The sequence below is a fragment of the Herpailurus yagouaroundi genome, unplaced genomic scaffold (genome assembly GCF_014898765.1).
Source record: "Herpailurus yagouaroundi ecotype Mexico unplaced genomic scaffold, PumYag 161, whole genome shotgun sequence".
NCBI lineage: Eukaryota > Metazoa > Chordata > Mammalia > Carnivora > Felidae > Herpailurus > Herpailurus yagouaroundi.
Window position 1 is genome coordinate 5,835,397 of NW_024412402.1, and position 23,163 is coordinate 5,858,559.

Sequence of the window (23,163 nt, forward strand, 5' to 3'; positions counted from 1 at the left end):
CCCCCCCGCCACACCACCACAGGGTCTAGAGGCGGAGAGCAGGACTTTTCTTGTTAGATACATGTTTTATCATAAAAATCTTGCAAATTTGGCATGGCACTCCATGAAATTTATCTCTTTGTCTTAATATCCCCATAGTATCTTCGGTAACTTACAAGCGCGTAAAACTGAAGTGCCAGGAGAACATGCCAGGTTTATCTTCTGGCCCAGATTCCTCCAGTTCAGCCCACTGAACCCCAGGGCAGTGAGCGTGGCCCAAAACTAGAGCATGTTTTGACAGCAGCATATTGGCCACACCTCCTTCCTTATTTTTTATTGACAAGGTAAGCAAGGGAAACTGGGGTGAGTTAGAAACTCACCTTGATGAATGATGGTTTATAAAGTACGAGGGCTCCTCCGGAACTGACAGGTGGGGTGCATGATTCCCCTTTCCCTTAGAAGATCCGGCGTATTGGCAAATCCTGTCCCATTGCACCGTTATGGTCTTGAGGTTACAAGAGCTGCCCAGAGCTGATGACCTCAGGTTCTTCACAGCTTAGGACCAGCCTAGGTCCCCAGCCTGTCTTGTCACTTTATGTGACCATAATTTCTTTTCTGCCCCCATTCCATAAGAGAAGAGAGAGGCAAGGATGTTTTCCTCAATTATTCCAATAATCACAGCAAAAGCCCCCGTTTATTGCTTCTCGGCCTCTTGGCTAAGATCAAGTGTTAAAGCCCCTGTTTGTGGCATGCTGGCCATGAGCCTCACAACCTTCTCTTCCCTTGTGTTCAATACCACCGTCATCCTTATTTTTCTGGCAAGGAAACCAAGCCTTGAAGGTGAATGAAGTAACCTGTGCCGAACCGCATAGCTGATGTTAGTCTCACTGTAAGCCAGTGTCTGAATCCCATACTTCGTACAGCTTCTCTACTGGACCTGAGAAACCCTACAGTCCCTGGGTGTGGATCTTGCTCCCTTCCATGGGAGAAGCAAGATCTCCCAGTGGGGCTCCCAGGAGTATCTGTTCTGATCTGAAAGGGACCAAAGAGGTAGTGACACCATCAGCATGTTGATTCAGGGTAACATGCTGGCCGGTTCCCAAATGTTAAATGAAGCACAATGTAATTAAGGGTGAAACCAAGGCAAAGCGGGCCCAGCAAAGCTGACATTAAAAAACTCTGACATTCAGCAGCCAGTCTTGTGAAATGCCCAGCGAGGCTCCCAGTTGAAGAGGCTGTGTAAACACTTGGAGGGCTGGGGGAAAATGTATGAGGAGCTCTAAAAACTAACAGTGTCCGTTCTGTGTCAAAGTGGTGAGTTAAAAGTTTCTCTCTTTAAAAGTAGTATCTCTTGGGGCGCCTGGGTGGCGCAGTCGGTTAAGCGTCCGACTTCAGCCAGGTCACGATCTTGCGGTCCGTGAGTTCGAGCCCCGCGTCAGGCTCTGGGCTGATGGCTCAGAGCCTGGAGCCTGTTTCCGAGTCTGTGTCTCCCTCTCTCTCTGCCCCTCCCCCGTTCATGCTCTGTCTCTCTCTGTCCCAAAAATAAATAAACGTTGAAAAAAAAATTTTTTTTTAAATAAAAAATAAATAAAAAAAAATAAAAAAAAATAAAAAAAAGTAGTATCTCAATAACGCATGTCATTGCCATCCCATTATTAATGGTGTTAGTAACTTTCATGCTCATTTAAGATTTTTGACACTTTTGAATTGGTAGAGACAAGCTCACATGAGGATATTTCAAGACTCCTGTTCCTCATCAGGGAAGATGAGGCAGTGAAGCTGGTTCCAGTCAGAGTCATTTCTTTCTTGGTGGAATACTTTCTGCACGATAAAATCTATCATCCTCTGAAAACTGGACTCCTTTTTTTAAAATCGTTTTTAATGTTTATTTTTGACAGAGAGAGGGAGTGTGTGAACAGGAGAGGGGCAGAGAGAGAGGGAGACACAGAATCCAAAGCAGGTTCCAGGCTCTGAGCTGTCAGCAGAGCCCGATATGGGGGCTCGAACCCAGGGACCGTGAGATCATGACGTGAGCCCAAGTCGAACGCTTAACTGGCTGAGCCACCCACGTGTCCCAAAACAGGACTCCTTTTAAGGGGATCTGGGACTCACCTGAAAATATCCTGGTGAATATTGACACATGATCAGAGGAGAAGGACCCATCAGAGAGGACTTCCGTTAGCAGCCAGGGCGGGCAGAGTCATGACCATGCCCCATCTCTGTGACACACAGAGACACACAGGGTGGCAAGGACAGGGCTCTGAGGCTCTGGGTTTATTTTGCACCCTGCTGTAACCCTGCAGCCAAGGGACAGTGAACATTTGGCTTTCACGGGCTGCAGCACTGGCACTTTCTTTCCCCCTCACCATTCCTTTCCTGCCCCCTCAACCTCTTCCTTTGTGGATTCTCCAGGCTTCACTCCTGGGCTCCCTGCCCTCTCTCTGCAGCTTCCCCCTCAAAGCTCTTGTCTCTCCTGGGTCCAGCCGGCCCGGAGACCTTGTTCCCCATCTCCACCTCCGAGGACCGCAGGGCACAGGTCTCTGTGATTGTCTTCGCATCACTGGAAAGATGATGCGTCTAGGAACAAACTCATCATCTTCCCCCAGCCTTCCTCACTACCAGCCCTGACTTCCCCTTCTGTTAAGGGCGTGTGCTGCCTTCCAGACATCTGAACCCCAAACTCGTTACTTGACATCCTCCTCTTCTTTGTCATCTGTCTGTGACAGAGCTCTGGCGTCTGCACTCTCTCTGCTGCTCCACCAGGGCAGATGCGGCCCCTCATTCTGCATGACTGTCTTGGTTTCCTCACTTGGCCCCTGCCTTTCCCGCCTCTGGTCAGTTCTGTGTGCCACCTCTAGACTATCCTGTATGCCCCCGCTGCTCGCTCACCCCTTCCAGCCACACCCTCCCTGCCCTGCCCCTGCCCTTTGTCCTGGATGGAAGCTCCCTGCCCCCTCCCACCTCCTGACCTTGCTCAGCCCATTCTCCCTCCCTCCTTCTCTCTTCACCTCTCCACATCCTTTGATACCCACCTCAGATCCCTCCTTCGCACACTCTTTGTTAGACCAGGCCTCTTTGGAGTGGGCTTCCCTCTCCTCACCTGCTGGGGCACTTTTCTCAAGGTGATTTGGTGTCCTTTTAAGCCTTTGGGGCAGAGTCAGATGGCCAGATTTTAAATCCCAGCTCATCCACTTAGTATCTATGTGACCTTGAACCTCTCCACCCCCTAGTTTCCTCATCTGTAAAATGGGGATAAGAACTGCATCAACTTCGTAGAGTTGTTACAAGGATTATACGAGACAAGTCCTATGAGCCGCACGGTAAGGACTGAACAATAATGCACTATTACTTACCACTGCCACTCACTCAGCGCGTCAGGAAATGATGTTCGTGAAAATCAGCTATAAAGCCCTCTCCAAATATGACCGTGTCACCTCTTCTATGACCACTCAGCTTTTCTTCAAAGTCCCTTCTGCCCTGAAATGGACAGCAGCTGCTGTGGCAACCGTTGTGGCAACAGCTGCTGATGCCGTACCACCTGGTGCTGCACTGAGCGCCACGTGCGTTTCCTCCCCGTGACAACCTGCGAGCGAGACACTATCACTGTCTTCACTTTCCACGTGAGGAGAATGAGCCTCACAGAAGTTAGGTGGCCTGGCCAACACCCCCCTTCTGGTGAGAGGCGGGCCAGGCGTTCACCCAGGACTTTTTAGACTCCTGAGCTGGCACTCATCACCTCTTTAAATCTAGACCCTTGGAGGGCATCCCTGACACAATGCCTCACATGGGAAAGGGTTTGATTAACTGGATGCTAGAAGTTACAGTTGACGTCTTTGTGCCCAATCAGTCCCTCTGAAGTTGTAATCATTAGGGGCAGGCAGGTGTAGGGCCCCTGTGCAAATGCCATGGTCTCCCGTAAGTTTTGATCCTGATCCTGCCTTTTGAAGGAGGCATCCCTCCTGATCTTAAGTGATAAGAATAGAAGTTCCCAGGATGTGTGGTGTGATTTATTGGCAGACCCGCTAAGATGTAACCATAACCTCAGCTGTCGACCCAGGGTTGGTGTCTCTCTCTTCCGTTAAACCAGTGATCCTTAAGCTTGGCTGCATGTTTACAGCACCTAGAGAGCTTAAAAAAAACTGTTGATGCCTGAGCCCTACCCTGGAGTATAATTTAATTGGTATGGGCTTCAGCCTTGCCTTCCAGATTTTGATTAGCATCCCAGGCGATTCTAATGTTTAGGCAAGGTTGAGAGCTCTCCTAAACTAAGGGTTTCTGGTTTGTCTCCTGATTGAGTCTCATTATGTGGAAATGAAAACTGGCAAGTATCATTAATTAATTTGATGGAGAGCTTACTTGTACATGCAGCATGCACCAATTAGTTTGGTCACAAATGCACAGAAAAGTTTTAATTGCCAACCGTGGTAGCTGTGCTGAGAACCGAAGGACTGCCTTAACTCTATTAGCCAGGCAATGAGGGGAGTGGCTAATGACTTCAAACATCTGATCAGTCATTCTCTTTTATGCAGTGTGATGAAAAATGCACAAAAGCATATTTCCATATGGGAAAGGCCCATCTGGCCCTGAAGAACTACAGTGTGGTAAGTTCTTAGAGGAGTAGAAGTGGCTTGTTTGATCCCAGAGCGATGCTCCAGATTGTCTCAGAGAAGGACTACGTTCCTCCAAGCCGATTAGATATTAATCTGCCTTTTACAGTATTTTCCAAGGAACATCTTACCATGTGTTGAGTTGGGAAGGACGTTGAGTGGCATCCCCACCTTCTCTGGGAATCCCTTCTGCAGTATCTTTTACCAGTGTTCCGTCAGCCCCAGGAGGAGCATCTCTGGAGAGAAAAATATAAGCCAACAAATGAAAAGAAAACTCACTTGTAATCTCTTCACTCAAAAATAACCATGCGGATATATAGGCAGACTAAGATATAATATGTTGTGAATAGCAGCTTTATTGAGATATAATTCACATACCAGACAGTTCATCTGTGGACGGTATACAATTCAGTGGGTTTTCATGTATTCACAGAGATGTGCAACCATCACCACACTCAACTTTAGAACATTTTTGTCACCTCCCCAAAAGCACTCTAGCCATTAGTACCACTCTCCTTCCCCCCACCCTAACCTCAACCCACGGCAGTCACTAATCTACTTCTGTCTGTATGCATTTGCCTAGGCTCTTCATATAAATAGAATTATGCAAGAGATAGTCTTTTGTGACTGGCCTCTTTCACTTAACATGATGTTTTCAAGGTTCACCCATGTTGTAGCACCTATCAGGACTTCGTTCCTTTTAGTGCTGAATAATATTCCATTGTATCAACAGGCTACATTTTATGTATCCATTCATCAGTTGATGAACATTTGGGTTATTTTCCCTTAGGACCATTATATGAACATCCACATACAAATTTTTGTGTGGGCATGTGTGTATGGTCCTGTCGAGTACATTCTATCCAGGAGTGGAACTGCTCAGTTACATAACTCTATGTTTAACCTTTGGAGGAACTGCCAAAGTGTTTTCCAAAGTGGCTGCACCGTCTTACATGCCCACCGGCAGGACATGGTTTCCATTTCTCTATATCCTGCGCAATACTTCTCATTATCTCTTTTTGATTATAGTCATCCCAGTGGGTGTAAAACATGACTCGTTGTTGTTTTGATCTGCATTTCCTTGACAGCTAATGACGTTACGTCTCTTTTCACGTGCTTGTTGGCCATTTGTATATCTCCTTTGGAGAAATTTCTCCAGATCCTTTGCCCATGTTTTATTAGGTTATTTGTATTTTTATATTAAATAAACAGTACCTTATATATTGTGGATACAAGTTCCTTATCAGATAAATGATTTTTCAGATATTTTCTTTCATTTTTTGTGTTGTCCTTTAACTTTCTTGATTGTGTCCTTTGTAGCACAAAAAATTTTTAATTTTGATGGGAGTCTAAATTATTTATTTTTTCCTTTGATTGCTTATACTTTTGATGTCTTATATAAGAAACCATTGCCTAATCCAAGATTTACTTCCATGTTTTCTTCTGTTTTATGACTTTAGCTCTGATTTTGAGTTAATTTTTAGATATGGTGTGAGGAAGGGACCTAATTTTATTCTTTTGCATGTGGATATCCAGTTATCCCAGCCCCATTTGTTAAAATGACTATTCTGTCTCCTACTGAATGATTTTGGCACCCTTGTCAAAAATCAATTGATCATAAATGAATGGATTTATTTCTGAACTCTCCATTTTATTTCATTGATCTATGTCTGTTCTTATCTCTATGCCATATTGTCCTAATTCCTATAGCTTTAGTAGAATTTGAAATTGGGAAGTTTGAGTCTTCTAACTTTGCTCTGCCTTTTCAAGCTTGTTTAGTTATTCTAGGTCCCTTGAATTACCATACAAATTTTAGGATCAGCTTATAAATTTCTGCAAAGAAGCCAGATGGAATTTTGATGGAGATTACATTGAATCTGTAGATCAATTTGGGGAGTATTGCTATCTTAACAATAATAAGTTTTATGATCTATGAACATGGGATGTCTTTCCACTTAGAAGATATTATGTTTTTAAAAAAGAAATTGACTTCTATTGTACATTTTAAGAATTCTTTGCTTTGTTGGATTTTAATCCTAAAAGTAATACAGGCTTATTCTAGTAAGGTCAAATAATAAAAAAAGTGGAAGAACAAAATGTTAATCCTCCCTTCTCCACCAAATTCTATTCACTCGTTCATTGAGTTAATTAATTCACTTAGCCAACATGTATACATGCTTTCTGTGTCTCTGGTACTGTCCTAGACAATAGGAATATAGTAGTGAACAAGACAAACTCCTTGACTAAATGGAACTTACATTCTTGGGATAGGTGGGGCCGGGAGACAGGAACCAAATAAATAGATGTGTAGTATGTTGGATGGTGATAAGTGTTATTGGGCAAACAAAATCAGGAAGCAATGAAGGTGAGATTGGTTTTATATGGAGTGGTCAGGGAAGGCCTCTCTGAAGGAAGGGAGGGAGTGAAGTGAGCAAGCCATGTGGATACATAATAGGGTAGTGGTCCAGTTAGCAGAATAGCTAGAGAAGAGTGATAGGAGATGAGGTCAGGCAGGTGAGGGGGGTATGGTAGGGGACTAATTCCCTATGCCTTCCAGGCTTTTGGAAGGATTTTGGCTTTTACTGTGAGTGAGGTGGGAGCCATTGGAGGGTTTTGAGGGAAGGAGTGAAATGATGTGACTCATGCTTTAAAGGATCGCTCTGCTGCATTGAGAATAGATCTTGGCCTAGTCAGAAAAGAACAGAGAACTAGTTAGAAGGCTAAAGCAACAGACTTTCCAAGTGAGATGTAATGATGGCTTGTATCAGGTTGGTGTTGAGGGAGGTGGTGAGAAATGATGGGAATCTGGATATATACCAACAGTGAAGCCAAGAGCCATTGCTGGTAGACTAGATCTAGGGTTAAAAAGAAGTTGGACACAGCTTCACTGTCCTAGTCCTTTTGGGCTGCCATATAGGAACTACCAGGGACCAGGAGGCTTAAACAACAAGCATTCATTTCTCACAGTTCTGAAGACTGGAGTGTCTAAATCAAGATACCAGTAGATTTGGTGTCTGGTGAGGCCTGCTTCCTAGTTGACAGACAGCCAGAAGGGTTAAGAGAGTGCTCTGGGGTCTTTTGATAAGGGCACAAATGTCATTCATGAGGGCTCCACCCCGATGACCTAATCACCTCCCAAAGGCCCCACCTCCGAGTGCATCACATTGGGGGTTCAGTTTCAACATATGAATTTTGGGGAGACACAAGCACTCAGTCTATAGCAGTTACCATGTTTGATGTGTATACTTCTGTCCTGCAACACTATTCTCTGTTTTAATGTGATGTTTTTTCTTCAGTTCATTTCTTCGTCCTAATCTTCTAGATGAGCCTTGAGCTTTCAAGATGTCTCAGAACCATTTTTTTTTTTTTAGCTTTTTTCTCAATGACTAGGCCATTCTTTATAACCCTGAGGACAGTACTGCTCTAAACCCAGTAACCTGCCCCACGAATTACAATCTGTCTTTTCTCCAGAAACTTCCTAGAAATTTCTTCACTGAGAGCCCCTCACTCAAGTTTTCTTGCGACCCTTATATGGCCAGTGAGTGGACCCCTTCCTGGCTGTCTTTGCAGCCCTGTTTATTTAAATAGGTACTTCTCGGGGCGCCTGGGTGGCTTAGTCGGTTAAGCATCCGACTTCAGCCAGGTCACGATCTCGCGGTCCGTGAGTTCGAGCCCCGCGTCGGGCTCTGGGCTGATGGCTCAGAGCCTGGAGCCTGTTTCCGATTCTGTGTCTCCCTCTCTCTCTGCCCCTCCCCCATTCATGCTCTGTCTCTCTCTGTCTCAAAAATAAATAAACGTTAAAAAATAAATAAATGCATAAATAAATAGGTACTTCTCTTTTCCTATTCCCAAAAGTTTCTGTCAACAGTGTCTAGCTTCATTTATTTCCTTCCTTGTGGGCATATCTGACAAGTAGCCTCCCGTTCTCTCTCAATGCAAATATCATATCTAAATTTTGCAATTACCTTATGATTAATCCTATTCCAACCAGACATAATCCATGAGAATTTAGGACTAGCTATTTTTCCATCACAGGCTGTATCTGACAACACTACTTTTTAAAAATAAACTCTGAAATAATACCTCTTGTCCCACAGAACCGGAAAAGCCTAAACAAAATGTCAGACGCATGCTGTGTTCCCCATGCCTACCTCCTACGCTGGGAGCAAGAGGAGGCTGGGAGGAAATAATGAAGCCAAGCCTTGTGGTACCCAGTGTCTTTCTTAATAATCACCTTTACCCCTGACCACTCTTCAAGGTCGCGTTTCTTTTTTTCCAGTCTAGAGAGTGTTATCAGAAGATCTTAGAAATAAACCCCCAGCTGCAGACCCAAGTGAAAGGTGAGAATGTTCCTGCTGGTGTCCTTAGTTTGAATTCCGCTTTTGCTTTGTGCTCTGGCCCTAAGGTGCCTTCCACTCCTTCTCTGCCCTTGGCCTCAAAGCCACATCAAACCCTCACTGTTAGCAGGCTACCCCCTTCTCTTTCCTCTGTTCTCCCACTCAGACCTTTGCCTTCCTCCTTTCTACAACCATTGCCCCTTAGAAACCTTCTAGACAAGGCAGTAATGTTGTCCTTGAATCCCCAAGATGGTTTAAGATTCTGGGTATAGACTGTCCACCCTTCCTAAAATGTTCCTTCCTGAAACCAGGTAAGCATGATTTTAATGCTTCATGCTCTCAACCTCCCATTCTCAAAAATGCAGCTCTTTGCGTGGTGATGTTGATTGTTGGAGTTTTATTTGGTTTCTTTCCTTTTGTTTTCCTTCTTGTTTTGCTAGAATACCTCAATCAAGTAAATCTCCGGGAGAAAGCAGATCTTCAAGAGAAGGAAGCCCACGAATTGCTGGATTCGGGAAAGAACACGGCAGTGACAGTCAAGAATGTCCTGGAGACTCTCTGCAAGCCTGATCAGACCCCCTTGTTCTATGCAGGAGGGATTGAAATCCTGACTGAAATGATAAAGGATTGTAAGCCGGAGACGCGTATGGCCTCGTGGATATAGTTGGTGTAAAGGGGCAGTTGAGAGGTCAGCCCTGATGAGGCAAAGAATCTCTGTGTCCCTTCCTTCCACAGATACTCAAGACATACTGTGATGTGGGGACTAAACAGGGTGTGCAGGAAATATACCCCCGCCCCAGCTCCATCCTCCCCCAGAGCAAGCATGTGCCCAGCACATATGCAGTGAACACCCTCCATGCAATAAAGCACAGAACACACACACGCACCGCATCTGTTTACATCACATACACACACGCCACACATACTCCCCCCTCCACACATCATACACATACCTGCACACCTGCTGCATATCCCACGCGTACCCCACGTACACCCCGATCACCGTAGACTGCCCTCACAAATCTCCCAAACGTCGAGGAATGGAAGACCCGATTCTGTAGGATAAACTCTAAGGTTCATCCCGTTATGTTTAATGGCTGCCTGGGACACGTAGTTTCAGAGCAAACACGAGCTCTCCTGCTAACGAGAGCTGTGCTGTTCTCCTTCACCAGTTCTCGTAAATGTTGCCATCGGGGCTTACGCCACTTTTTCACTCAGTGACAGGATGCCGTTTGTACAACGAGGCAGGATCTCTGACCTCCCTTTAGCATATGATGGAAGACACTCACATACTCCCTGCAGTAGTTTCTTGGAGGTTTTGGGTTCTCTAGAGCCTAGACAGAGCTTCAAAATAAATATTCAAGAGAGGTGAATATGCTAGTTCGTCCCAGAGGTTAAGCAGCTCCTGGAGACTCTCTAAAGATCATAAAATGACGAGTTGTCAGATAACCCATGAGGCCACGCAGGCTCGGCTGCCCTTCTCTGAACAGGATGTCCCTTCTACTGGGGCAACAAGTGGCTGATGACAGCCATAGGTTTCAGAAAGGAAAGGTATTTGTTTCCACCCAAACCGTTAATTTGGTGAGCTTGACATTCCATGTTGGATTTCTCACTGTCCGCTAGACCTCAGCCAGACAGTTCAGGAGTCTGACCTGGTTTTTTATGAATTTGTTCCAGGCCCAGAACAGACTTTATTCAGAACACACAATGGATTCAGTGTCATCGGCGAGAATGAGGTCATAAGAAGGTAGGGGTGTTTGTAAAGTCAGCCAGCAGTAGAGCAAGGAAGGACAACTGGTTTCCCCCAAAACCCTTGCCCGCACAGGCAGTGGCTTCACCGGGTGGCCTGACCATTTAGTCAGTGTTGGGGGCCCCTGGGAGAGATCAGTGCTGCTCCACGGGCACCCCTTGGGCCTTGTGCCTTGGGTGGTTTGAGTTACACCACAAGCAATGACTGCAGAGAGAAGGGGTCTGCAAAACTTCCCGGGTCCCTCCAGGTACTGCAGAGCCTGAGAAGTGACCATCTTTTCCTGGTTTCCCACCAATGTTTGCAAGATTGCTATTTGTTCTCCTCTCTTGGAATTTGCTGATCGCCTCAAGAAGTGAGATCAGCCTGGTCCTGGCTGATCCCATTTCTAATTTTTATCTGAAAAGAGATCCATATGGAAGGAAATGGATTGCTAAATGTTATTTTATTTTTATTTTATTTCCTATTTTGATGGTTTGGGTGCAGTCCCCCTGGCTAAGGAGGACACTGCTGTGGGCTAGACTCACTGGCACACGTTTGCATGTGTGAGGAAGCCCATGGACCCTCAGTGGCCTGCTGGCCCACTACAGTTCACCGGTCACTGTGCAGCCATCGCCCGTGGCCGCGGCTCACCAGCCTCCCTCTGTGCAGCCCCGACTACTCGGCCTGCATGACTGTCCTGGAGCTCTTTGCCCTCCAGCCCTGGTGACCGCGGCTCTGGGCTATAACATGACTTTCTTAAACCCACATTGGAGAAGTCTGGAGGTGAAATAAAACCAACTACAAAGAAGATCAGTACTGCTTTCCAGTTTTAATATTGCCATCCTTTGTCTGTTCTAGGTGCTTCTCCACGGCAGGGAAAGATGCAGTAGAAGAGACGGTCTGTGTGTCCGTCCTCAGACTCTGGCAAGCAGTGTGCGCTGGGAACGGTAAGCCAGGGTGGTCACTGCTCATCACTGTTAGCGTACTGTTGATGCGGGAGCACCGCGCTCGGGCGTGATCCTGGCCGGTCCCGAGGGAGCTGATGTCCAGACCTTCCCCCAGAGAGAGCATATCGATCAGAGGCGAGGCCTGCGTTAGAGTCATGTCTCTGCCACCCTTACTACTGCCTTGACGGTGGACACAGTCACTGTCAGCATACTGAGAGGTCTTATCCCCTCTGCCCTTTGCAGACTCATGAACTCAGCTCCTGCTCCACGGGCACCCCTTGGGCTTTGTGCCTCGGGTGGGGACGGAGATGTTCCTTTCCTGTCCACCTAAAACTACAGTTCCTTTTGGCTGACCATGGTACCCATTTCAGCATCCTGAGATTTTCGGTTGTCTCTGCTAGCATCTTGTGACACTGATTCGTGTGATAATGAGACAGTAAAATGCTGCAGGGCTTTTATTTACCATATTAACATTTATTTACCTTTTTACCTATCAGCATCTTCTGGGGTTCATGAAGTTTCTGCACAATCTCTCTTACCCCTTTGTAATGTAGTGAATGTAAAAAAAATTTTTAAGTGTTTCCCTCATGTTAAAAAAGTGGTGTTTCCATAGGGAAAGGTCCGACCTTGGACAGAAAACACTGAAAATGGGAATAGTGATGCCTGGGTCTCCTTTTTGCAAGGCTTCTGTGGGAAGCCAGCAGAAGAGTTTGTGGGTGCAATTTGCAGACCATGACACGCTGAATATGGGAAAATAGGATTTTTTTTTTAATTTTTTTTTCAACGTTTTTTATTTATTTTTGGGACAGAGAGAGGCAGAGCATGAACAGGGGAGGGGCAGAGAGAGAGGGAGACACAGAATCGGAAGCAGGCTCCAGGCTCCGAGCCATCAGCCCAGAGCCTGACGCGGGGCTCGAACTCACGGACCGCGAGATCGTGACCTGGCTGAAGTCGGACGCTTAACCAACTGCGCCACCCAGGCGCCCCAAGGTTTTTTCCATTGATTTAGTAGAGCCAGGGAATCATCGGAAGTTGCAGAAGACTAGAGAATCCGGGGGACTCTTTCCTGAAGGGAATTATGCTCAGACTAATACCATTATCAAGGTGCCTTGCCGCTCCTTAGGATCCTGCACTTGCCCGGGGGGTGGGGGGCGATCTCACATTCCCCCACCACAGGAGGGTGAGAGAGGCAGGGCTTGGTGGCCGTGCGTTTACTCAGGGCAAACCAGAGATAGCCCTCCCTCCCTGCAGCCCTGATTTCCTCAGCATGCACCTACTTGGGTTTCTGTGAACCTTGGGGGTCACATTTTTCTTTGACATCAGAAGAAATATTGTCAGACACAGCCTGTGATGTAAACACTCTATCAGAGCCGTGAAATCTTGGGGTATCCAACTCAGTAAATACAAAGAAGACTTTAGAAAGGACAAGGGGGTGCTTACAAAGTTAAGGACAGAGACAGGTGTCCGTGATAGACTGTCGAGTGGGAGACAGAAGCCAATTACAGGATAGGATGGGTCATTCTCTAATGTTATTCACAGGAGAGATAGATGAGCACAGCTCCTTTAAGGAGTGAGGTCACCTGGAGGGGTCCCAAGATGAGGGAACCCACATTTTCAGCTTTTGGATTGTTTGCAATGAGCTGCTTTTCCAGTATGAGAAAAAAATATATAAACTGCACAAACTCTGCTCCCTTTCGTGGCGAAGTCTCCACTCCAGCCTATCCCTCTGCTTCCTCTCAAATTCATGCACCTGGCTAGAAAATGAACCAGGTGAAAGGGGGCAGATCCGTGCCAGCACTCTGGAAGTCACTTACATCTCCATTAATCAATGTCCTCACATGACACCCCAGTTTTCTAGAAAGAACCGGTGGTTCCTCTGGCCACCATATGAAAACTGACTGTCTAAACATAGCCACAGGTAAGCTGATTCTTGTCCCTTTCTTCACATCCCAAATCCCGCACACCAAGGAGCCTGTGACCGAACGTGTGTGCCAGGCCCTGTTCCGAGCGCCATCACCGACTCACTCACTGAACCCTCCTAACACCTCGGCCACGTTGGCTGTCTTCCCCATTTCTCTGATGAGGAAATTGAGGAACGCGGGAGTTGATGACTCAGCCTCAATTGTTTCCCTGGCCATCAGGACCCGGCGGCCTGGCTCCAGAGCTCAGGCTCTTACACTTTATTACTCTGCCTCTCAAATGAGGGCAGAAGAGCTGGTTTGCCCGTTGGGATGGTGGCAAATGACTGGTTTGACTGCTGTCGTGTGCCTGAGATGCCCGTCTCCTGTCTTGCAGAGGAGAACCAGCGCCTGCTGCTGCTGCGCCCCGAGATGGGCGGCCTGCTGCCCTCCCTGCTGACCTCCCGCATTCTGGGCCTCCGGAAGCAGAGCCTGGCCCTGCTGCTGCAGCTCGCCAGGACGGACCACGGACGGAGCCTTGTCGTCGGCCACCTTGACCTGACCCGGTAGGGCTCTGCTGGCAGGGTCTTCTCTGCGGCTTTTCACACGGTCACCTGCCATGTTAAGACTTGCCCATCCCCCTTCCCACACCATCCGACACGGGACGACCTCCCGTCTGAACTTAGCACCCATGGGCAGTTGCACCTCTCTGACCCGCCTCTGTCTCCCAGATATTAGAGATGGCGGAGATGGTAGCCCCTCCATCTGGACTGGGCGTCCAGCTCTAGGACAGGCCGTGGGCTCCTGCCCCTTCGGCCTCAGTGCTCCTTCTACCCTCTTTTTGCCTGTACTTCTTCCATTCCTATTTGTGGTAACTCTGATTTTGCATGTTCTTCAAGCCCTTCTGGAGCAAGGTAGAGCATAAATACATCAAACACGTCTCGAATACTCTTGCACGTAGATCTGTCCAAGGCATCCGGCTGTAGAAACAGCATGTGCCTCTCCCTTATCACACCTGATAAAAGAAAAAACTGAACCCCAGTGATTCTGTCCAGTGCTTTTCAGTAGAAATATTATTAGTTTTTCCACGCAAAATTCTCATTTTCTCTATGAAAAGAGCTGCATGTTGGCAGTTTCGTGTCGTTCAACCCAGTAGAAGCAGGAGCCGTGACGACAGCTTGCTCTATTCGTGTTTCACACACCGTCCAAAAATGAGTTGGCTTCCGATTCTTCTCACTATCATTACCTCACCTTCTCTCTTCTCAGCCTGGGAGGTCGGCGAGATCAGTGTTATGACACCTTTTCACAAATGGGGCAGGAGGAGCTGCCTCAGAGAAGCGGGGAATCTCACCCCGCCGTGTCTCTGCAGGCCAGCCCTCTCTCCGATCCCAGACCAAGCTGAGGCCTCCGGGGCCCCACCCCGTGTGGGGAGGACGTCCTCTGTGCTCAGGACCGGGTGGTTATTGAGCCCCTCCCCGTCTCAGCCCAGGGGCAGCCCCCATGGCTCACAGGCAAAGGCAACCCCCCTGAAGCTCAGCCCACACAAGCAGATGGATCATTCGAGTTAGGTCCTCAAAAGCACGTTTCACATTTCACATGACTGCAGTCATTTCCTCAGTACCTTCCTCATGGTTTTTCATTTGGTTTTGGTCTGAGTAAATGTAGCTGAGTTGTCATAAGCCACCCCCTCCCAGCTGTCTCCGAATTGCTTGAATTGTAATTTGAATTTTTCCATTGTTTTGGAGAGTGGTGTTTACGAGCATCTCACACAGTACGGCCTAGTCCCCAGGCTGTCGAAGACACTCGGCTTCTTACCTTCTGCCCACTATTACACCAGAAAGAGATGGGATGTGTTCTCTGAAATGAAGGGAGACGGTTCGGCGCAGGACAAGGAGGCACCCAGGTCCCATGACCCTCGCGGGCACACATACCACATTCCTCTTCACGTGCTTTTCCCCAAATGAGAAGTTGGAGCGACGAATGTGCTCTGACAGGCACCGAGTGAGGGCTAATATCACTTTGTGGAAAGCACTGGGGTTTTCAGTTCAGCAGTCATGACCCCAGAGCCTCTGCTCGTCTCCTTCTATTCACGTGGCCCAGGAAAGCTGCTTAGCCTCCACGCACTCCGGTGTCTCATCTGTATCACAGACTAACGATGAAGCTTAACAGAAGTGATACACGTATGCCAGTTACAGTTTTCTCTGCAGCATTTTACACAGCACTTGGCCAGGAGACGCTGGTCTCGTTTACCTCGTGTAACAAAAAAGACTAAAGATGGCAACACCAGTTCAATGACTTAAAGATATCTGGGTCAAGGTCTCTGTCCTTCTCTTGACCTTTCCCTCATGGTCCCACGAGGGTGCTGCAGCTCCAAGTATCACATCCCTTGTTGAGACAGGTTAATAGCAGCTAGGATCTGTCCCATTTATCAAGAGAAGCTACTCCTTATTTCTGTTGGATCAGGATTGTGTCCCATGCCACTCCTGTGGGCAAAGTGGCTCCAGGAGAGTCAGGTAGGATAGAAGGGGCGAGCAGCGTATCTGTGGGATTAGCCACCAAACGGCATCTGCCACAGTAAAGAAAGGAACTGGTGGGGTGCCTGGGTGGCTCAGTTGGTTAAGCGTCCAGCTTCAGCTCAGGTCATCATCTTGCGGTTCGTGGGTTTGAGCCCCAGGTCAGGCTCTGTGCTGACAGCTCAGAGCCTGGAGCCTGCTTTGGATTCTGTGTCTCCCTCTCTCTCTCTCTACCCCTCCCCTGCTCGAACTCTGTCTCTGTCTCAAAAATAAATGTGAAAGAAAGAAAGAAAGAAAGAAAGAAAGAAAGAAAAGAAAAGAAAAGAAAGAAAGAGGGAGGGAGGGAGGGAGGGAGGGAGGGAGGGAGGGAGGAAGGAAGGAAGGAAGGAAGGAAGGAAGGAAGGAAGGAAGGAAGGAAGGAAGGAACTGGAGTCATACCTGACACATGGTGTGGACTCAATAACTTTTAAAAGCATTTTCATTTTCTCTCTTCAGGGTCTATTTGCTCAGGGTCCTAAACTGAGGTGAACGTGCATTTGTTGGTTCACCAGAGCATTTTCTGACCTGGGATCCATTATAGGGACAACTGTCTGTCAGCAGAGCAGAAAATCTGCCATCCAAAAAGGAGACAGGAGGGAGGAGAAAGGACCGCTATGTCCTTACTGGATAATGACTCCAGTTAGGATGTGTGTCTTGTCACATGGAGAGGAAGTCTCGTTGTTCACGTCTCTTGAGACAAACACCAAGGTGAGCCAAGACTGCCGGCTCCACTTCTGTGCATTTCAGCGTCGTTTTGTCCATCCTCAAGACTGAAGAAAACAGAATTAAACTGATGAGTGAAGACTCTGAACTAACTGTAAAATCCGTAATTTCTGATAGCAGGAACACTAGAACACTCTTCTAAGGAAGTCGGGGATTTGCAGAAGCTTGGAGTTACCTGGGACCACAGAAACAGTCCAGTCCAGCCCCATCCAGTGCCGCTGTCCCCTTTGCGGTACCCCACTGTGGTCTGTGGGTGAGGCCCTCCAGGGAGGACTCCAGCATTGTCATTGTATTCTTCTCCATGTGATTAGGACGGGTGCTAGAGCAGCTAGTAGACTGGGAAACTTGCCCCAGCCAATTAGAGGATGCAGATCTCACCTCCCAGGGCAGCCCATCCTGTTCCGGGCTAGTTCTGACTGATGGAAAGCTATCTCCTTGCACTGGACACAAAGTGCCTGCCCCATTCCACGCTCCTTACAGGGAGGCCTTAGTCCAGTCTGTTGGAGGCCTCCGGACTGCTTCAATTCTCCCACTTTCCAGTGTTTGCGGCATCTGAAGACACTGATCTTTTCCAGGTTAAGCATCCTGGTTTCCTTGACCATTCTTCAGATTATTTGACTTCCAGACCCCTCCTGGAACGAGCTGCTGAATAACCCGGTGGCATAGATGTGGGTGGCTGGAGTCCACTCCTAAACCCCAGTCCCCAACGTGATGGTCCCTTTTCTGCCTCTATTGTTGGCTGCCCCGTGGCACTGGGTCCTGTGGATTGCTGCACTCTTCATGAAACTCCAGCACATGGCTGGCCACCCCTCATGGCCCTCCTTCTGCCCCCAGGCTCTTCCTTCCTGGTTTCCTTGGCAAACTCCCCTTATGCGGTCACCCTTGGAAATCAGGGAGCCTACTCTTGGCCCTCTTCTCATTCGTGGCCTCAGTTATCACATACAAGTCCCTCTCTTGAGTGCCAGAAGACCTTCCTCTGCTGCCGGACATCTTCCATGTCAACACCACAGGCATCACTAGGTTAATCACAAGTGGTTCTTCAAAGCAGACCCTCTGCCTGAATTTCCTATCTTCATAGGTGGCACTTCCATCCACCCAGTCGCTTAAGCCAGACTCCTGAGGGCCCCTCTGGGTGGGAAGATGGTATATTGTCACTTCTCCCTCTTCCGCATCCCGGGATCCTTCCTTAGGGCTCTCTTCTGGCATCTGTGTGCACCCCTTCTAGGCCTTCACGAGGGCCTCTCGCCCTGCCCCTGCCTCAGCGAATCCCCCCATCTTTACTATCTGGACCATTCCAGTTCTCCCCCTGTTGGATCCCCTGTCTCCTGTACGGTGGGCTCCAGTCCGGCCTCTCCCATTCCACCATAGGGATTTGCCTCCGATGCACATCGGTTCTGTTATGTGCCTACTTAAAATTCCAGAATGACTCTCTACGGCCTATAGCATTAATTCTCCAACACCGCGAAACACAGTGCTCGGGAACTCCCTGCACACTTCACTAAGACGCAGCCTCTGCCAAAGACCAAGAGGCCGACGAAGCTGCCTCCCCCACCATACACCAGCACACTCGGCAAAACCTAGGCCCGCGGGTGAAGCACAAATTGCCAGCAGGCCACAGAAGGCGCAGCACCCCGCCTTGCCGCTCGCTGTCCTGTCCTCGTGCCGTAAGCAGCAGCTATGAGGAACTGCTGGCGTCCCCACGTGTGCCCCTGCTGTTTTGTGCCTCACCGTCCTTGTGAATGCCGTGTGCTCTGCTTGTGATGCTCTGCCCCTGTCCCCGTGTGCCTGACACGGAGCTGAGACGTTGTCTTATTTCCTTGCTGCGGCCCCAGAACCCACCACACCGCCTGGCACTTTGTCATCAGTAAGTGATGTCGGTTGAACGAACAAACACAAGTGAACACTGTACTTTCGGGGGACAGCCGACATGCCCTCTGCTCTCTGAAGCCTTTATCTCCGTCCTCCCACACCACACACCAGGGAGACACTGTGCCCACTTTACATGCATCTGTTTCTAACATACCACCTAACACGTGTGTCACTGTAGGGGACCAGGCGCCCAGCACTGTATCCCTGCACTGAGCCCAGCACTGAGCACACAGTAGGTGGTTAGTGCGGGTTGGCTGGACAGATGACTCCTAGCGGTGGCAGCCAGGCCGTTAGGACAGCCACAGACTGCATTAGCTTTTTTTGGCAGCTGTAGCACACTGTTTGTTCATTCTGGGTTTGTGATCGGCTAAATGCCCTTGAATCTTTCATATGAGCCAGGTCTGAACCAGGTCTTTCAGGTCTATTGCTCATACAGAATTTGCAGCTCTAATGGGAGGGCTTTGAATTTAACCCTATTCAATATCATCCGACATATTCAGCAGCCCGTCAAAATCTTGTTGAAACCTTACTCCATCCCCCACCTCGTTAGGGGTCCCTCCCTCCCACTTGAGTCGGCAGCAGATTAGGAAGCATGCCACCTAGATGTCACTTATGGTGATTGAAGTTGGCAGAGGTGTCAGAGATTCCGTCCCAGTTGACATCTGATAGTCAGTGAACTTTGGTTAAAACTGTTCAACCCTCTGGGAGTTTAAGTGGCAGAGTCATCCCCATAGGAAAGTGTCTGTCTCTTTGGGATGGGCAGGGAGCTGGGCTGCTCAGGAGGACGTAGTGAGGCCACCTTTCAGCTTATGTGACCCAGACGCAGACTCCTTTCTGGCCTTTTTGTGAGGTCTCCTTGTTGGGGATGCTGTCGGCTGGAGGACAGCCTGCTCTGAGGTTGTTCTGGATTTTTGCAGATTGTTGGAAGCCCTGGTGTCCTTTCTTGATTTCTCAGATAAGAAGGCCAACTCTGCTATGGAACTGCTCACAGACTTGGCTCTGGAAGAAAGGTAATTTTTATTTCCAGAAACTGACATTTCCTTTTCAACATTTGTAAAACTGTCTGATCTTTAAAAATATGCAGTATGCAGGGAGGTTTGGCCAACTGAGCATCATAAGATTCACTGAGTAGAAGAGCCGCTGCCTTCCAAGCAGGGGGCTGTGGCTGGCCCTTCCAGTCCCCCCTGCCTGCAGGGGGACCCCCGTCCTTCATGGGTCTGGAAGCAGTAACAGACTTAAAAAATGGTACCTCTCACAGTTTACAAAGCTACTGTCAGTTGGAGAAGCTTCCTTCCCTTCATCAGTGCCCACTCGGAACTGCCCAGCAAATGTGTGTTGAATGAGTCTGAGAATAGAAAGCAACCTACTCTTGGGTTCTCAGTGGCATTGTGGGTAATCCCCCTTCCCTCCACTTAGCTGCTGGGGAAGACAGCAGAGGTCTTCAATTTTCATAATTCTTGGGGGTTTAAGTGCATCTTTGGTCTGTTTTTAAATCTCACAAACTTAAGGGTGTCTTGCTTAGCATGGTCCTATGATGAGAAAGAGCTGTCTGTGCCCACAGACAGGCCATGGCATGGGCCAGGAATGTGTCAAAGCCGCTCTAGTAGGAGCAGATGTGTGTGTATCTGGGCCCTCCTCACCGCTGTGCAATAAACATGCTTGCTCTGTGTTTCCTGTTTGCATGGCACACAGAACCAGGGGAGGGCCGGGCTGGTGGTGAGTGAGCATGGCAGAAATCGAGGGATTCCAGCAACTTCCACACTAAAAGAGTTACCACGTGAGGTCTGCTATTTAACGTCAAAGGCAATTCTCCAGACTTAGAAAAATTAAAGCCACATTACATACCCAGTGACATTTTTTTTTGGTTCAGAATAAATCATCCATGCACACTGCACATCACACGGTCCCTGAGCCTGCTCCCTTACCCAAGACACCGTATTTCTGTTATAGTTTGTGCAGTGTAGAACTAAATCGTGGGGATGTTTTCTCCACAGATTCCAAGTCTGGTTCCAGGCCAACCTTCCAGGTGTGCTCCCGGCACTCACAGGTGTTCTGGTGAGCAAGCCCGCATTTTTCGCACCTGTGACAGACATTCGCAGACGCGTGAGCAGAGCCATTTAAACACACTTTACGCTCCAGAACTCCTGTTGTCTCTCGGGTTGATTAATCATCTCTTCACAGCTGGAATTGACACAATTCTGTTATTACAACAAGTGCAGTTGGGACAGGTGGGGAGGGCCTATGGATGGGGCTCGAGTGCCGGGGAAAAGAGGATGGGTGTGGACTGTGTCTTAGGTGGAGGCAGAGAGAGGGTGTCAGCTCCGGTCGGTCAGTCCCCTTCTGACCCCAAGGCTCGTCGTAAGTACCATGGGCAGCCGTGTCCCTGAGTGGTGGTCATCCCCAGCGGGAAGGCAAGTAGTGATTTGAGCTGATGAAGCAGGACATAGCAAGGTGGGGTCCTCCTAGGACAGCATGCTATGACTGGACCCTGTGCCATGGGAGTCATCAAAGTCTCAGGGGACCTGAGAGCTTGCCCACATGCCTGTATTCCACGCACATGGAAATGGAAGCTCTGAGAAGGGACGAGACTCGCCCCAGCCCTCCCAGCGGGTTGGTGGAGTCACTGAGATGAAGCCCCAGGCCTCCCCATCCTAGGCTAGGGTGCTTTTGGGTCCACTGCCTGTGTGCCTCCCTCCATGCTGGTGCCAGGTGGCCCCATTGGTACCCCTGGGTGACATTCCGCAGTCTGCTTCCCAGGCATTTTGCTGAGTGAGGGATGCCCCTAGAGACTGCTCTGGCATCGTTTGCCTGCTCTCTGCAGACTTTCCTTCTCTTGGCTCATTCTTAGAGGAGAGAACCTACAATAACCAACACGTCAGCTCTCTGCCACTGTATTGCCCTCGTGGGAAACCTTAGTGCTGAGGCTGCCGTCCGAAGACAGATGTGTGCCTCTGAAGAGTTCGGGGATGCCTGTCTGGGCCTCATGGTACTGTGACTCTTCCGTTCAGAATGTAGTCCTTTACCTGCTTTGGGAGCAGTGGCTTCTTCTTGATTAGCCGGCTTTTCCAAAAATTCTTTTTGAGGGTGTTGGAGCCAGTGGCTTACCCCTTCTACAACCATAGATTTTATGGGTGGCCGGACTCTCCATCCACCCTGGAGAGTTTGGAGGACTTTCCGGTGGAGTTGGCTTGACTGCCCACTCCCCAGTTTAAACATAGGACCGGGCCGAGCCACAGTCTCATGGCTCAGGCACCAGAGATTCCTTGCAAGTCTTCTCCACTAACACTAATTCACGGAACTGGTCTCTGATCTTCCACCATCTCCTAGGGTCACATCACTGACAGTTCAGGGTGCGTGAGTAACTAAGATCACTGCCAAAGGGATGAGGTGGCCGTGAAAAGCTGCAGGGCAGAAAGGTCACTGATCCCTTTGCTTTGTTTCCCAAGGCCAGGTGTGAAGAGGCTGTGGACCTGTTCAGAGACGTCCTGTACACGCTCCTGGGACTTGTGATGAACTTGTGTCTTCAGTCCCCCTTCATCTGTGAGGTACGGCAGTCTTTCCTCCCTGCCGGGAGCCCCGGCACAACCCAAGCCCAAGCCTGTGCATTGATAGAACTGCTCTGGCTTTCAGAGAGAGAATAGAAGCGGGGGACTCACACCCTGGTGGCGGGAATGGGGAGAGCAGGACGGACGCTGTGTCACTCTGCTCCAGAAAGTGGACTGAGTGTCCAGGGTGTGCTGAGCACAGTGCTAGGTTCTGCCTTTCCAAAGTCAAGTAAAATGTGCTCCCCGCCCTCAAGGCATTGCCCTGTAGTTAGGGAGATGAGACAGTTGTGGGAAGAAGCAAGAGTGATGGAAGAAGGGGTCGTGAGAAAAATACGGACAGAGTGTGGCCATGCTGAAGAGGGAGAGGCCAGTGCTGTTGGCTCAGAAGGAGCTCCATGGAGGATTCAGATTAACAGGCCATTCAGACCTCCTCCTCTCTCCTGTTGTGGCAGGTTTGGGCTGTGGAGGTGAGCAGAAGGTGCATGTTTCTACTCAACAGCCAGGATGGAGGGATCCTGACAGTAAGTGTCTCCCCGGGAGATCCAGAAACAGCTTCCTTTGTTGTTCCAGGGGAGTCGGTGACCATCCAACCCAGTGCCCATCTGTGGACCCCCAAGAGTCCATGGACCCAAGTCAGGAATCTCTTTTCTGTATGGTTTGCAACTTAACAACTTCCACAGTTTAATTATAGGATTTGTCCTATTCCAAGATATCCTGGTGCAAATTGGACAGGTGATGAGATTTCATTTACAATCTTTTTCCGTAGTCAAGAAAGCCAGGCCTGTATTTTGAAGCCCATGATCCCAGAGGCTGTTTTTGCACAATGGTTTTAGCCCCCTTGGACATGCATGCTGGGGTGGCTTTCTTATTTCTGCTTCTGACATGGGGACAAGAAAGCTGAGAAAGACCTGTGGTCAACACACAGAGCATCGGGGGGACATCAGTATGATCCACAGACCATTTGCTGTCATCCAAGG

The 23,163-nt window shown here is 48.7% G+C and overlaps 1 protein-coding gene across 6 annotated transcripts in view; it reads left to right on the forward strand.

The window, feature by feature from the left end:
• The window catches only part of TTC12 (tetratricopeptide repeat domain 12), a 54,662-nt gene that overhangs the window by 25,789 nt on the left and 5,710 nt on the right, over positions 1–23,163 (forward strand). For all 6 annotated transcript variants that reach the window (XM_040483030.1, XM_040483035.1, XM_040483033.1 and 3 more), the window contains 11 exons: positions 4,509–4,580; positions 8,866–8,926; positions 9,364–9,552; positions 10,601–10,670; positions 11,511–11,599; positions 13,895–14,063; positions 19,559–19,651; positions 20,636–20,696; positions 21,490–21,627; positions 22,088–22,186; positions 22,639–22,707. In XM_040483030.1, coding sequence (XP_040338964.1) covers positions 4,509–4,580; positions 8,866–8,926; positions 9,364–9,552; positions 10,601–10,670; positions 11,511–11,599; positions 13,895–14,063; positions 19,559–19,651; positions 20,636–20,696; positions 21,490–21,627; positions 22,088–22,186; positions 22,639–22,707 — 1,110 coding nt within the window. The remainder of the gene's footprint in view (positions 1–4,508; positions 4,581–8,865; positions 8,927–9,363; positions 9,553–10,600; positions 10,671–11,510; positions 11,600–13,894; positions 14,064–19,558; positions 19,652–20,635; positions 20,697–21,489; positions 21,628–22,087; positions 22,187–22,638; positions 22,708–23,163) is intronic.